At 31.8% G+C, this 14,858-nt stretch overlaps 1 protein-coding gene across 2 annotated transcripts in view; it reads right to left on the reverse strand.

The window, feature by feature from the left end:
• TMPRSS15 (transmembrane serine protease 15) overlaps window positions 1-14,858 on the reverse strand; it is a gene marked incomplete at both ends in the record, with an annotated part of 140,241 nt that overhangs the window by 99,479 nt on the left and 25,904 nt on the right. The window contains 3 exons of one of the 2 annotated variants that reach the window (XM_081301346.1): window positions 3,150-3,281; window positions 11,487-11,522; window positions 13,004-13,054. In XM_081301346.1, coding sequence (XP_081157472.1) covers window positions 3,150-3,281; window positions 11,487-11,522; window positions 13,004-13,054 — 219 coding nt within the window. The remainder of the gene's footprint in view (window positions 1-3,149; window positions 3,282-11,486; window positions 11,523-13,003; window positions 13,055-14,858) is intronic. The other variant, XM_081301347.1, reaches the window with a different exon arrangement.

Below are 14,858 nucleotides of genomic sequence, written 5' to 3' on the forward strand. Positions count from 1 at the left end.
TACAAGCCATTCTTCTATGTTATCAGAAATGTTGCCTGTAGTGGGATGGGATTCCAAAGGGTATGTACTGAGAGCTCCCCCTGCTGGTTCTATGTTTACCAAGTGCTTATTTTGTCCAGGCACTGAATTCTCCAAGATGTATATAAATCAATCATGACCTATCCCCATGCACAATGGTCTATTATACACATACATACGAGGCATGCAAATTTTGAGGACACTCTAAAACTTTTAAATAGGCCTGCACCTTCTCTTAAAGACTGTGAGTCAGCATCTTTTCTTCTCACAGGTCAGCTAAAAAGTGAACTTTCTTGCTGATGCAATTCTAATCAAAAGTGAAAAACAATTTAAAGAAATCTTGGTTTAGCTATAGTCAGCTATAAGTTGTGCAAACCTAAATAACCAAAGACTAAAAAAATAAGCTGTGTGAGGAAGGCAACATTAATGTGACTCTATTAATAACACAAACTAAAATTAGAGCTCACAGCTGGAGCAAAATAAATGAGTAAGAGACAGGGCAAAGGTTAATTTCATATAGAGAAAACCTCTTAATGTTATGCATTTTTCTGTGACTGTAGATTGATGGACAAGGGCTTTGAGGTGGAAAATATGCTACTAAAGTTTAAGTTGGTGCTGCAATATAGTCCACTGGGCTTTTTTGCACACCATCAATAATTAAAATGAATACAACTTGACTCTTGAATTCCCACTAGATAAAGATAGAGTAATTGATTGAATTTTCCACTACCTTATTTCACAAATAATTCAAATTTATTTTCCAATATATACAAGGCTAACTTTAAAATGCAAATATGATAATTGGGAAAATGAGAATTAATAATGATACAGAGGCTAAAGACAGTTACATGGAAAGCTGATCAATACTAAGGTTAATAATCATAAAGCTTCTATGATAGTAAAAATAATAGTGCAGTTTGATTATGTCTTTAAAGAAAATTTAGCTAATTAATTCTAAAACTGAAGCTCGCCTGATGAGTTTATAAGGACTTTGAAAAGAAATCATTACCTTAAAACTTTTTGGGGGACAAATTGTCACTCTTTCATTGTTATTTTTTGATATACTTTGATACTAGTTTATAAAAATTATAAATTCCATGAAAATAGAGACAAAATTATAGGTGTGATATATGTTCTGATTATTTGATTCATCTAATTTATTAGTTATGCTTTTTCTTTCCCTTTAAATTATTGATCCTCATTACATAGGCTTAATGCTGTGTGTCTGTCTTTGACATTCATTCTTACTTTTTAAATAAAAATCAACATCACCTCTGCTACCTCTTGATGGCACACTTGCATCATTCTCTTGAAAAGGTTTCAGAAAATCTGTGAAAACTATAGCAAAAAAGATCGCTTTTTTTCCCCTCTTTGAGTAACTTAGTTATATAAAATAGATTAAAAAATATTCTGTAGCCTGCACTTTCTACCAATATATTCTAAGTGCACTTCACAGAACATAGTTAAACTTTGTAGCTTTGAATTTTATCCAAGAACATTTGAATTGGGTTGCTGAGTGGAAGTCTCTTTAGCAGAGTTACCTTTTGTTGAGTTGGTGCTGGGAAACAGACCAACTGCCCATCTTATAAAATATGTACCCAGTGAAGAGGTAATTTAAAACATTTGGCTCCTCATTGAAACATTCATCTTCAATTGATATCAAGCAAAATGAAAAAAGTGTAATATAATAGAAGAGGCAAGTGCAGCAAATAGAAATTGTGCCCTTAACACACTTCAGGAACTAACTGTATTCACAGTCAACTTAAAAACTAATTATAAACCATATCAAAAAAAAAAAAAAGCAAGCAAGAAAGAAAAATAAAAAAAGGAGAAAAGGTACATGTTTTTTTGTTTAATATTTTAAAAATAAATTCCTGCTTAGTTTATCCAAATGGTTCTTCACATTGCTGACTAATTCATGCTGACATTTATGTGGTAATCTTCTTAAGTATGACACATATCAAGATAAATTACCCAGTTAGATATTACTTTTGTTATGGTTTAGATATTAGGTGTCCCTCAAAAACTCATGTGTGGGACAATGTAAGAAAGTTTAGAGGAGAAATGATTGGTTTATTAGAGCCCTAATCTAATTAGTGCATTAATCCATTAATATGGATTAACTGGGTCATAACTGTAAGTAGGTGGGGTGTGGCTGGAGGACATGGGCTACTGGGGACCTGCACTTAGGGTTTATATTTTATTCCTATTGAGTGGAACTCTCTGCTTACTGGTGGCCATGTTCTGAGCTGCTTTCTTCCACCACATCCATCTGCCATGATGTTCTGCTTCATCTCCAGTCAGAGAAATGGATTTGGCAGTCAGTAGACTGAGATCTCTGAAACTGTGAACCCCAAATAAACTTTTCCTCCTTTAAGTTGTTCTTCTCAGGTCTTTTGTCACAACAGCAAAAAGTTTACCAAAATAGTTTTCTAATAAACTTTTCTAAATGTAACTGAATTATAAAGTGAAGTAATAAGCCAAAGAGAAAATATGTCTGATCATTTAGAGTCATGTTTGCTATATGCTACTGAAGCATTTAATACTAATACTAATACTAAAATAATAACACTAAAATAAATGCTAAATATACAAATAAAACATAGATGTTTTATCATAAGACAATAAGTTGTTAATTATTAGTGTTTGCATTATTGACACAACTACAACATGCAAACAAAAGCAACAATCAAAATTGGGTGGTGCTTACTGGATTAGATGCTGTTAAACTGTAGGGGAAAAGGCTTATTAAAATATGATAGTGAAAAAAATGAAAAAAATATTAAAAATATAATGTCAAATATAAGAATTCAATTTTATTAGAATTAGTAGTAATTTAATATAGAAAAGGGATGAAAATGATGATTCTCATCCCTCATTAATTGTAGACATTGCTGATCACAGAGTTCTTTTACAGTTATGAATAATTCTGTAAAATTAATAACATCTTTAACATTATGTAATAAAGTTTAGGAAAATATTAGTACTATTATTTCTAGAGTTTGTATGAAATTATACACATGGCTATTGGAAAAGCTCATTCTTCAATACTTGCAGATGTCTGATGAGTGTGTATGTAGAATGAGAGAGGACACAGGGAAGGGGGAGATAGAACAGGTGGGAGACCTTACCACAAATTTTATTGTCTTCATCGGAACCATCTGGACAGTTTATTTCTCCATCACAAAATAAATCAATTGAAATACACTTCAGAGAATCAGCACAAGGCCTGAAGCCAGGTGGACACTCTATTGAGGCATTTCCTTAAAAACATTAAAAGATTTAAATTATAAGCTTGTACTGTAGAATTAATTTCCAATTGGTGAAAAATGTACAATGTTCAAACATTTGTTATTTGTTTTTTGTAATTTACCTCCTTAGTTAATGAGTATATGCTTCACTTTCCAATAGAAATATTTATTTCATTTCATGAATAAAGTATTTTTAAATATAGAAGATTTTAAATTTTGAAAAAATGTCTTTGTAAATATTAAAATGAAAATTTTATTTTAAGCTTGATAAAGTAATATTAGAGTTTAGAATTTAGTCCTTAATATTTATAAATCCTGACATTGTTGTACTGTATGGGGAATTTATCAGCAGCAGCATATAGTAACCACTTCATTTATTCTTAAACTTATTATTTGGAAATACAGTGGATTCTAGCCATAAACATTCTGCAGAATAAAAATACATCAATGAAAGGCATTTTACAGTAAGATAACAAATTTAATATTCTCAGTACATTGCTACATTCAGCAGTAAAGAATCCCATGGTTATTTTGGTTTCGTATCTCTTTGCTTCTTGAATCAGAGATTCTTAGAGGATAAGATAAAAACACACTCCTGCAAGTTTCTTTGCCATAATCTGACCAGGATCTGATTAACTTACAGATCTCAGCCTGTCTTCCCTTTCACCTGCCCACTTCCTCATATGTAGGTATAGAGAGGAACCAAGAAACACATTTCACATCTAGAAATTGTCTTGGAAAATTTTAAATGCAACTCTAAAAATCAGAAATATTCTCAAATATCCACAAGATAAAATATGGTTTTAGTTTTCAGAGTAATGTGGGTATTTGAATATTTTTTTCTCTAACTATAATAACAATGATGGCCTAAAGATTTTGAAATCTTTAACTCAATAGCATTTATTTTGTTATTGGTCTTAGTCTTAAAGCCAGAACTGTACTGCCATCTGCTGGGTTTTAAAAATATAAAAATTTGAAATTATGAAATTTGTTATGCTCCAAAAGCAACTAGGAAAACAAAAAATATTTTTATGTCAATTAATCTACTGAGGTAAAACTTGATTAAAAACTTTCATAGACAGGGTTACTATACACACACAGACACACACACACACACAACTAAATTAGCTTTTCGTAACTGACTCTAATTAAAATGGACATAAACCATTGGGAAATTTATGGAACACCTAATATCTAAGATAGGACCAAGTATCAGAGTCATTCAAAAATGGCAAAATATCCCATTTAAGAGAATAAAAGAATAATAAAATGTTATTTAATAATTCCCAAAGTAGAATTCATTAGAATTGTCATATATAAAAGCTATTTATCCAAAGAGTCATTATCATTGAGTCCCAATCTGGAAAAGGCATACTAGTTGATAGTACTGAATAAATGTTTGATAAATCAATTTTATTTATTTATAGTAATATAAATAAATAGATGGGGAAAAAGAACTTTACTTGAAATTTTATATTATTTTAACAGTTGTTAATAGGATCCTGTGTATTCAGAACTTAGATTAGATTTGGGGATATAGCTGGGAAGATACATAATTTTGGCTGTCCTTATTCTTCTCATGACAGTGTCACTTCCAGAAGTTTCACATCTCAGCCCATTCTCTATTGAACAATAGATCCAACCTGGGCAAAAGATAGCTCTTGGGACCCTTTGATCTCACTATGGACCATTCATTTGCTCCACAACTCTTTATTGTCTACTACTTGTGTCATGGAACTTTAAGGGACAAAGAAGAGAGGATGAGTAAGGAAGAGCCTCTGTTCTCACAGAGCCTGGAATTTAGTGGGAGACTGGTTCATTAATTTTTTAAAAGATGTTTAAAAAAAGTGTTGTAGAAGCAGCAAGAGTTAGTTTTCTTCTGAAGGAGGGATTAAAGATCTCATCCCAGAAAAGGCTGTGTTTAAACTAGATTTTGAAGGATCCTTAGAAGGGAACCAGGAGGATAGGTGTATGTGATGATGTGACAGAATCAGATCCCTATGTGGAAACCAGATGAATCTAAGTTATCTAGAAAAAAAGAATGGAACCCATAACAGGAAGGGGATTTGGTGCCAGGTTTTAGGGGCCCTTTTAATCTTCGTTAAATGTTAGAAATGCTTTTCTACAGGAAATGACATAGAAAGTTTTCTTATACTTGTGTGATATGACCAGCCCATGTTTCATAAAGGCAGTTCTGGGGTCATGTGGAGAATCAACTGGAAAGATGAGAGCAGTGGAGAAGCTGTTTCAATTCCCCAGGTGGACCTTTATAATGGCTGAATTTTCTTATGGGCCGGAGAGATGGGGCTTGGAATGAATTTCGATTTAACAGAGTGATGAGCTTCAGTGATCAAATGAGTTCCTGACCAAGACCAGAGGAGGTGGAAAAGGAGCAAGTGTAAGTGATGGGCAGTTAAATTACTAATGGTGTTTAGTCACAATAGTGACTAGAATAGAATCATATGATGGGACTAGAAAATGAGTCTATTTTAAAGCATTTTCACTGGAAGGTAGAAATATTGGATACTCTTGTTTGGGTTTTGTCCATTATTTCTCTCCAGATTATTTCATAAGTACTCGTCAGCTGATTTGATCCATGAAGAGACAGAAGTTTCTCATTTAGAAATTAAAGTGGAAAACACAAGTATAATTGTTATATAAGAATAATGAGTTTCAGGATTTTGTCAAATCATAATTTTACCCAGTCTTCTTTCTATTTTCCCTTATTTATACAGTCATGATTTCAGTTTCTGATGACATGATTGACTAAGATATTAGTTGTTACAGAAATGTATCACAGGCCAGTCTTTTTGTAAATGACTTCTATTCTTAAAATGAGAGTTCATTGACTTATAACTTGGTTTGCATCTCATTCCTTAATTTCTGCCCTATTATTTCTTCTTCTATAAGAAGTACTAAGCTGTACTTCTTAACAGAAAATGTTTGGAAGGAGTTAATGAATTCTACTTAAATAAATGTACTCAAAGAAAACAATAAGTGGTTCATTAGCAGCTGATCACATTACCTGAAAATTAGTTACTGTTTATTTGAGTGGAAAGAAGATTTGCACATATTTTTATATTTGTAGAGTATTTTTCTTCAGGATACTGTTTTTTTTACATAGTATGAAAAAACATTAGTAAATTTGCATTGTTTTGAAATTATTCACATAGATCATTTTAATTATCTAATTATATTTGTATAGAGGATTAAGTATATACATAAATGAAATGTGGTTACTTCAGAGTGATCTAAAGTCAAAACAATTTTTAGTGATGTGGGACCAGAGAACTCCTGTGTGTACATTGTGCAAGCTGGTGCTAGGCAGCATGGAAAATAAGAGTAAAATTCTTGCCTTTATTCTAAATCATGTGCAAGAAATGTTATAATAAGACAGAAATTAAAAATTGTAATTTGGAAATTTTGAATTTCTACTTTCCTTTCATTTATATAATAATGCTAGGTGGCCAGAACTTACTTAAGACCAATTAGCCGAAGATTTCTATAGCTCACATACTACTAGTCAGGTGGGGTGATGCATGCCTGTAATCCCAGCAGCTTGGGAGGCTGAGGCAGGATCACTAGTTCACAGCCAGCCTCTGGAATTTAGCAAGGCCTTAAGCAACTTAGCTAGACCTCATCTTTAAATAAAAAAATTAAAAAAGGGGGATCAGAGGATGTAACTCAGTGGGTAAGCACCCCTGGGTTCAACTTCTGTTACCAAAAAAAAAAAAAAAAAAGGAAAAATAAATAAATAAATAGTATCTGAATCTATGAATGTCTGAATTGGTGACTAATTTCATTTCGCTCTGCTATACTACAAAATAGACATCACTTTACAGAAGTTCTCATTTGCTTTGATAGAACAAATCTAGTCTTTTTAGCAAGACTGTGGCATTTCAATTCAAATGAAATTATTATGGATGAATTTTTTAAAGTACTGATATCATTGAATATGAACATCTTAAATTAGAGGAGAGTGATTAGTGCTAAATAAATATTATGTTTTCAATTGCAGAAGAAAAATATTTCAAGTGTATAAATTTATATGTGTGTGTATACATATATACATATACATATATATGTGTGTATATAAAATATAAAAGGAATAAAGCCTCTGTGCCTCAGTCTCGGAACAATTAAATTGAAGGGCATGATTCTATCTTAGCTTCTTTTGGTTCAATTTCAAGTTCTTCACAAAATCAGCCAACTTGTCTTTTTCTTCAGTCCCCAAACTCTTCCACATATTGAAGTTATACCAAGATTACATTTTGTTTGAGATTGAGAAAGCCCATGATAGTGACATTTTTGTTTTTCTGCAATCAATGCCTGCACAGTCAGCAACAAAGGACTAGAAAAAGCTGCAGTCTAGAAACCCTTCAAGCATATGAGTAATTGCCCAATAGCCCCACTAGGCACTCTGTAGCAGCCAAAAAATCAATCTGTATAATGCCACGTTAGCTCCTAGTTCTCTTTGCTAGTGTTCCAAATGGGTTAGTAAAACTTTACAGTAATTGGCAGCAAAGGCTGTAGAACAATACAACCTAACCCTCATGGACTTTGTACCTGTTATCATACAAAAATTCTCTTGCAGAATTTATAATAGCACTGATGCCAGCTATATGATGCATGCATTTGTTGATTTTTCTCAAACTCTATCTTCCAGGCATATAAAAATGAGAATAAACTTAACATCCCTGAAAGGCATATCCATAATAAATTACTGCTTGGAAACCACAGTTCTCAAGTTTAATTGCCTCATTCTCCACTAAAAATCTATACCATCTTGCCTTGTGAGAGGAATAAATGAGAAGTATGTTTCAGAACACATGCAATACATGGATTTGGTAAAAAAGGGAATGGGATATTTTGCCATCTATTTGTCTTATAATAATTCTTTGAACCGATGTGCCACCCTCTCCTCCAACCCGTGGCGCTCACCTATAATCCCAGCTACTTGGGAGGCTAAGGCAGGAGGATCAAGAATTCAAAGCCACTCTCAGCAAAAGTGAGGCGCTAAGCAACTCAGTGAACCCTGCCTCTTAATAAAATACAAAATAGGCCTGGGGATATGGCTCAGTGGTCAAGTGCACCGAGTTAAATCCCTGGTATTATAAATAATAATAATAATAATAATAATAATAATAATAATAATAATTTGAAAACAAATTAAAGTAAAACAACACAACATTCAATAACAGGAAATGTTTTGAAATTAAATATTTTTGGTTAAAAGTGACTCTATTAAAATGAGCATTGGCAAATATAATCATGTTATTTTATTTAAACAGATTTTTAAAAATCTTCTTTTAAAACAAGTCTACAATTTTAACTATTATTATTTTTCTCTTTTCGGTCCAAGTCAGTAGGGGAAGGGGGAAGTGATCCAATACTGATTGTGACCCTCTGATGTATGAGTCACTGAGTTGACAACGATGTAGTAGAATCTATATGACCTCTTTTTAATTCTCAATCACCCTTGAAGGCATAATTTTTTTTTACTCTTTATTTTTCAGATAATAAAAATAAAGATCAAAGAAGCTAGTTAACTTGCTAAACAGGTCTGGAATAATTGGCAATATTAGGTAATGGGTGGATTCACACATGTCTTTTCAACAACTGAGAATTTTATATTGTATTGGACTTTTATTTGAAATCTCAATTAAATTGTGAAAGACATGCTAAGCATATCTGACCCCATTCTTGTAGTTTAAACAATGGAGAGGTGATGGATCTCCCTTATTCTCTATCCCCTCATTCACCATCTCCTCCAATCATGGGAAACTGAATATGTGATTTAACCAATTTTCTATATTTATTGGATGATTTGTCTTTAGAGTAGTAAGGGAGAAAAAATTTGTTTGAAGTTCAAAGACTTCTTGCTTTATTTGGGGCTGACTCTTTTTCCCCTAAGTCATTCCACATAGTTCTCTTAGGACATTTTATCCAGCTAAGAGGAGCTCAGTAACTGGGTGACATGAATCATTCAATAAATCCACAAACATTAAAAATTAAAAAATGGGCATTAATTTGAATATTTGGATTTTAAAAGTTTTAGCAAGAAATTTCTTAAAACATATGTAAATTACCTTTTTAGTTTATTTTTAACTTCAAAGAATTAGTCATTAGCAATCCTAAAAGCATTTTTTCTTCAGATATGTTAAAGGCTGGTTTGGGATGCTGTAAATATTTTTTTCAACTTAGAGAGGGAGTGTGGGCTTAATGATGACAGTTTTTAAGTATGTCGAGCTGCTGTGTGGCTGTACCAGAACACAACAGCAGGCTTGCTTATGGTGTCATATAGATTTCTCTATGGGCTTTAGAGTTCTGATGGCTTGTATTCTAAATTATTTTGATTCATGTTTCATGTATATATTACCTTGCATTTCAAATATCACACCAAACCATTTTAAGCAAGAATTATTAACTCTTACAAAGAATGGATATTTATGGTTTTACAAATGTTCTTTTCTTTTAATATATAACATATAATATAGACTTTAGTTACATGAAATTGTAGTGCTGTAATTCCCCTTTATTCATACTTTCATTTTCTGTGCTTTCAGTTACTTTAGGTCAACTATATTCTGAACATATTTAATGGAAAATTCAATAAATTAACAATTCACAAGTTTTAAACTCAATTTCATTCTAAGTAGCATGATGGAGACTTGCACTATGCTGCTCTAATCCCATATTGGGTGTGAGTCAAGCCCTTTTTTTTCAGTGTATCCACATGTTATACACTATCCACTCATGAGTTACTTAGGAACTGTCCTAATGATCAGATTGCTGTATATTTCAGTGCTTAAGTGCAAATAACTCTAATTTTAAAAAATAGCCCCAAACTACAATAGTAATGATGCCAGATGACAATTTAGACATAACCAAAGTGATATCTTACAGAGCTTTTCTAAAACAGAAAGGTAAAATGAGAAAAAAAAAATATAAAATAGAAAGGAGCTGGGGATATAGCTCAGTTGTTAGAGTGCTTGCCTCAAATGCACAAGACCCTAGGTTTAATCTCTAGCACCAATAAATAAATAAATAAATAAATAAATACAGAAGTAAATAAATAAAGAAATAAAATAGAAAGGCAGATGTTTATCACAGATATGTATATTTAATAAAATTTATATATATATATATATATATATATATATATATATATATATGCTTCTCCACTTACAATAGATTCACATCCTAATAAACCTGTCATTAATTGAAACTATAATAGGTAAAAATATCTTTAATATATTGAATGTACCAATATCATAGCTTAGCTTAGACTACCTTGAACAGGCTCAGAACTGTTATATTAGCCTACAGTTGGGAAAAATTTTCTCACACAAAGTCTCTTTGATAATAAAGTGTTGAATGTCATGTAATTTATTAAATATTATGTTGAAAGTAAAACCAGAACAGTTGTATAGTACAACACCATCATAAAATTGAAAAATCATAAGCTGAATTATTGCAAGCTGGAGACCATCTGTATAGAGCTTAGTGATATCAGCAGTTTCAAGCATCTGCTGGGCATCTTGAAATGTCCCCTCTATGGATATGGGGTACTACCATATTATGGGAGTTGATGGAAGATCTACACAACTTTTACTTTATTTAGTTTAATTAAAAGGATTAGGGCTGCACATAGGCTATTTAGCATGAAGACTAAATCAAAACTAGGGAAAGCATTTTAGTTGCTTGGCACAAAGATGGGAGCACAAATTACTAGGAATCCAGGTAAATTGGCTAATCAAATATTTATAGTAGGAATTGGCATAGACACTGATTCAAAAAAATTATTATTGAGTGAATGACTTCAAGGCTAGCTTGGTCATGGTTTGGCAACCAGTACTTTGGTAATAGAAAGAAGCATGTAGAACTTGTATGTAGAGAGAGAAATCAAAAGAAAAAAATCCCTAATATCTGATGAAACCATCATGCTTTCTGGAATATATTTTCATACTATTGATCCTTAGCAACAGATAATAAACTTTGTTCTGATAGAGTGAGGTAAGATAACCTAAGCATTAGCTCCCCAAAATATTGTCACTTTAAACCTGAATCTAAAAGTACAATCTCCTATGTTTCCGTTTTCTTATCTTTACAATAAGGGTAATGTTAAACTGCTTTGGCATCACAGAGTTTTCAGATCTAAACTGGAACATGAGTAAAACCTTTTAAAAACATACAGAAATTATTATTTAGACTGACCTGTAGTTGCCAGAGGACTTCTGGTTGTTAGGATGTCTGTAAAGATAAATGATATCATTGTGAATTATTATTATCTATTAATTTAAGAATATGTCATTTGTATCTGGATCGAAGAATAGATCTTTCATGTGTTCTTTTTTATATTTTATATTTTATTTAGGTGATAAATAATTGTTATATATATTTATGAGGTACAATGTGATGTTTTGATATATATATATTTTACAATGTATAATGATTAAATTAGGCTAATTAACAAATCCATCATGTTGTGTACTGCTTCTCATTGATTTTTAGAGTTATAGAGTGAAGGTATTTAGATTTGCACCTCATGTTTATTTTCAAAGTACAGAAGAGAATGATGTTAAATAATCATTAAGTAAATATGAAGATTTACTTACTTTATAATGGCTGTAGACTTAAAGATTCTAGGTTAAATAGAAGCATTTTAAATAGAAGAATGAGATATGCTTAGATTGTGGGCTCTGGAATTAGGAAGAATTGATTTTGATTATTAACAATTAATCACCTGTGACTCTCAGAATGTAATTTTACTCATTTCTTTTTAAGTAGAAAAATGTTACTTCCTTAAAGAATTATTTTGAAAATTGTGATATAATATTTATCAAATATAAAACCTGATGCAGGTAAATACATTAAAAATAGGTCTTTCAAATATTATGAAGGTGACTATGATTATAGAGAATACTGAAAGTTTTACCTTTATAATTTGCACAACCATTTATATTTTAAAATAATTTATACACTAACCCATTTAGAATTACTTCTAAGATATGCAAAACAATTTAATTATTCACAATATTCTGGATACAGATTTTCAGAGGGGTAAATAGTTGTGCTCAATTATTCTGGTAGTTTGTAGAACCAGGATTAGTGCCAAATTTTCTGGTTTCAATTCCAATGATTTTTATACAACAGAAAAGTTTTTATAGTTTAAGATAACTAAGGTTAATTCTAAAATTTGTTAAGTTTTCCAAAGTAAACTTTGTTGGTAGTGGTGTGATCTTGATAAGACAAAGTGAATTTCTGAATTGTATAAGCAATTGAAGTTAAGATGGAGTAAAGAAGATGCCAAAGTAGGGCAGTTAGCATCAAACTTTGGATTCTCCTTTCCAAAGAGTAAAATGAATTTTTAAAGTCATCATTTGAATGCTGTTAAAATTTTCTTCCATAGTCAGTGATTTTACAAACAGTATGGCTTCATCATCTAGTCTACATGTCTGAGTCATATTTTGAAACAACACACACAAATACACAAACACATGCAGAGAAAGTTCTAAATATGACAAGAACATTGAAATTGAGAAGGTATACCACTGACATAGTAAGTATTACTATGAACTCTGTGATATTCTGAATGTATTTTTCCTAACCAGATGTATGCTACTTGCATTTTCATACAAAGACTAAATATATCAGCAAGTGTTACAGGAATAAAATACCATGGATGTTGATGACCACAAATATATGTCCTTAAAAATGTCTTAAGTACTGACCTGAAATAGTTGCAGGAACAACAGTAGTTGTGGAGGGATTCTCCAAAGATGCTAGAAGAAAGTAAAGTTGATGTAACAATTGTGCTTCCAATGTAAATGTATTACAAATCACCGAATACAGTTTGAATGTTTGTTCAAAGGGCATCTGATGTTTTAGAGCTCCTGTTTGTCCTCTCTCATGTTGAATGTTCCTATTCATGATATGGTTGTGTTACATTTGATGAATTTCCAGTATTTGTACATTCTGTCTATACAATTTATTTATGCAAACAGTTTGCTTTATGTGCTACATTTTAAGAAAAGTATCTATTCATTCATTGGTTCTGTAGTAATACTGAATAATTAATATTTATATCACATAATAATGTGACATTAGTCTCTTGTGGTTTTACACTGAGACATGTAGAAGACCTCAATCACAAAGTAATTGTGCCTATAACAATATCTACTACGAACCAAGTGCAGTATGAATATAAAATGTTTTTCACAGAAAATAGTTGTATGTTGGGGGCTGGGGATGTGGCTCAAGCGGTAGCGCGCTCGCCTGGCATGCGTGCGGCCCGGGTTCGATCCTCAGCACCACATGCCAACAAAAGATTTTGTGTCCGCCAAGAACTAAAAAATAAATATTAAAAATTATCTCTCTCTCTCTCTCTCTCTCTCTCTCTCTCTCTCTCTCTCTCTCTCAAAAAAAAAAAAATGAGTTGTATGTTGGTCCTCGGGAGCACCATGCCAGTGTGCTTACCATGACTAAGAGTTGTACCCATGCCTATGGATTATGCTTTACTTCTCTGTGTAGCTACTGTACATAAATGACAAATGAGTCTGATTATACATCTAGTCTTTCTAAAGAGGTTGCCAGTGCATGACAAAAGTAGAATTAGTAAACAAAGTTTGTATGTTTTATGTTAAAATTCCTAGGAAAGATTCTTTTCTGAAAATTTAAGCATTATAGCCCATTGGGTTGGTGAAGGGCCAGAATGCTGATATTTTGAAAATATTTTAAAATTAGGACTATTGTTATATGTATGCAGTTTATTCAAGACTGTCATGTATATAGTGAACAAATTGAGTCCTTACTTGGAATATCTAGTCTGTCTAGATGTTTAGAAGTGTCCAATGTATATTACATGTAGAGGTAGTGAAATATAACTTTTTAAATATCTTTTTTTTTGCTAAAATTCACATGAAATATTGTCTTTTGAGAATCAAACTGTTAAACCACCTCTGTGAGCAGTATAGCACTGCTTGTACTTGTTCGGTGATGTGGAGGAGGTGGGAAGGAAACAATTGTAAAAGGTAATTCATACTTGTATATTTTCAGACATCAGCCTTCTGTATGTTTGGTGCATTTTGCTTTGTTTTGTATATGGTGTGTGTAATGGAAAAATGAATAACAATTTTGCAATATCTAGTCTCTAGATGTTAAAGAGGTTACCAGTGTATGACCAAGTAGTTAGTAAAATTAGCACATTTTGTACATTTTGTGTTGAAATTCATAGGAAAGCTTGTCCTCTGTAAATAACTTTTGGATATGAATTTGTTCAACATCTCTAAGCATTAAACATGCCTGTACTTTTCCACTGGACTGAAAGTAGAGAGAAGGAAGTGAGGAGGGAAAAGTTCAAGGACAAAATGGTTATGTTAGAAGATAACCTCAGATTATAACCATTGCTATGTGTGCTATTTTATCTACCAGTGCTGTATGCATAGTGGACAGAATCTTATGTGTAATATCTAGTCCTTCTCTACATTTAGAAGTGCTTGATGTATTTTAAAGTAGAAGTAGTAGAATTAAAAATTTTTGTAAATAGCTTTTAAAAACTGATGAAATACTGACTTTGGAATTGTTAAA

This window comes from Spermophilus citellus (assembly GCF_964194105.1).
Source record: "Spermophilus citellus genome assembly, chromosome: 7".
NCBI classification, from domain to species: domain Eukaryota; kingdom Metazoa; phylum Chordata; class Mammalia; order Rodentia; family Sciuridae; genus Spermophilus; species Spermophilus citellus.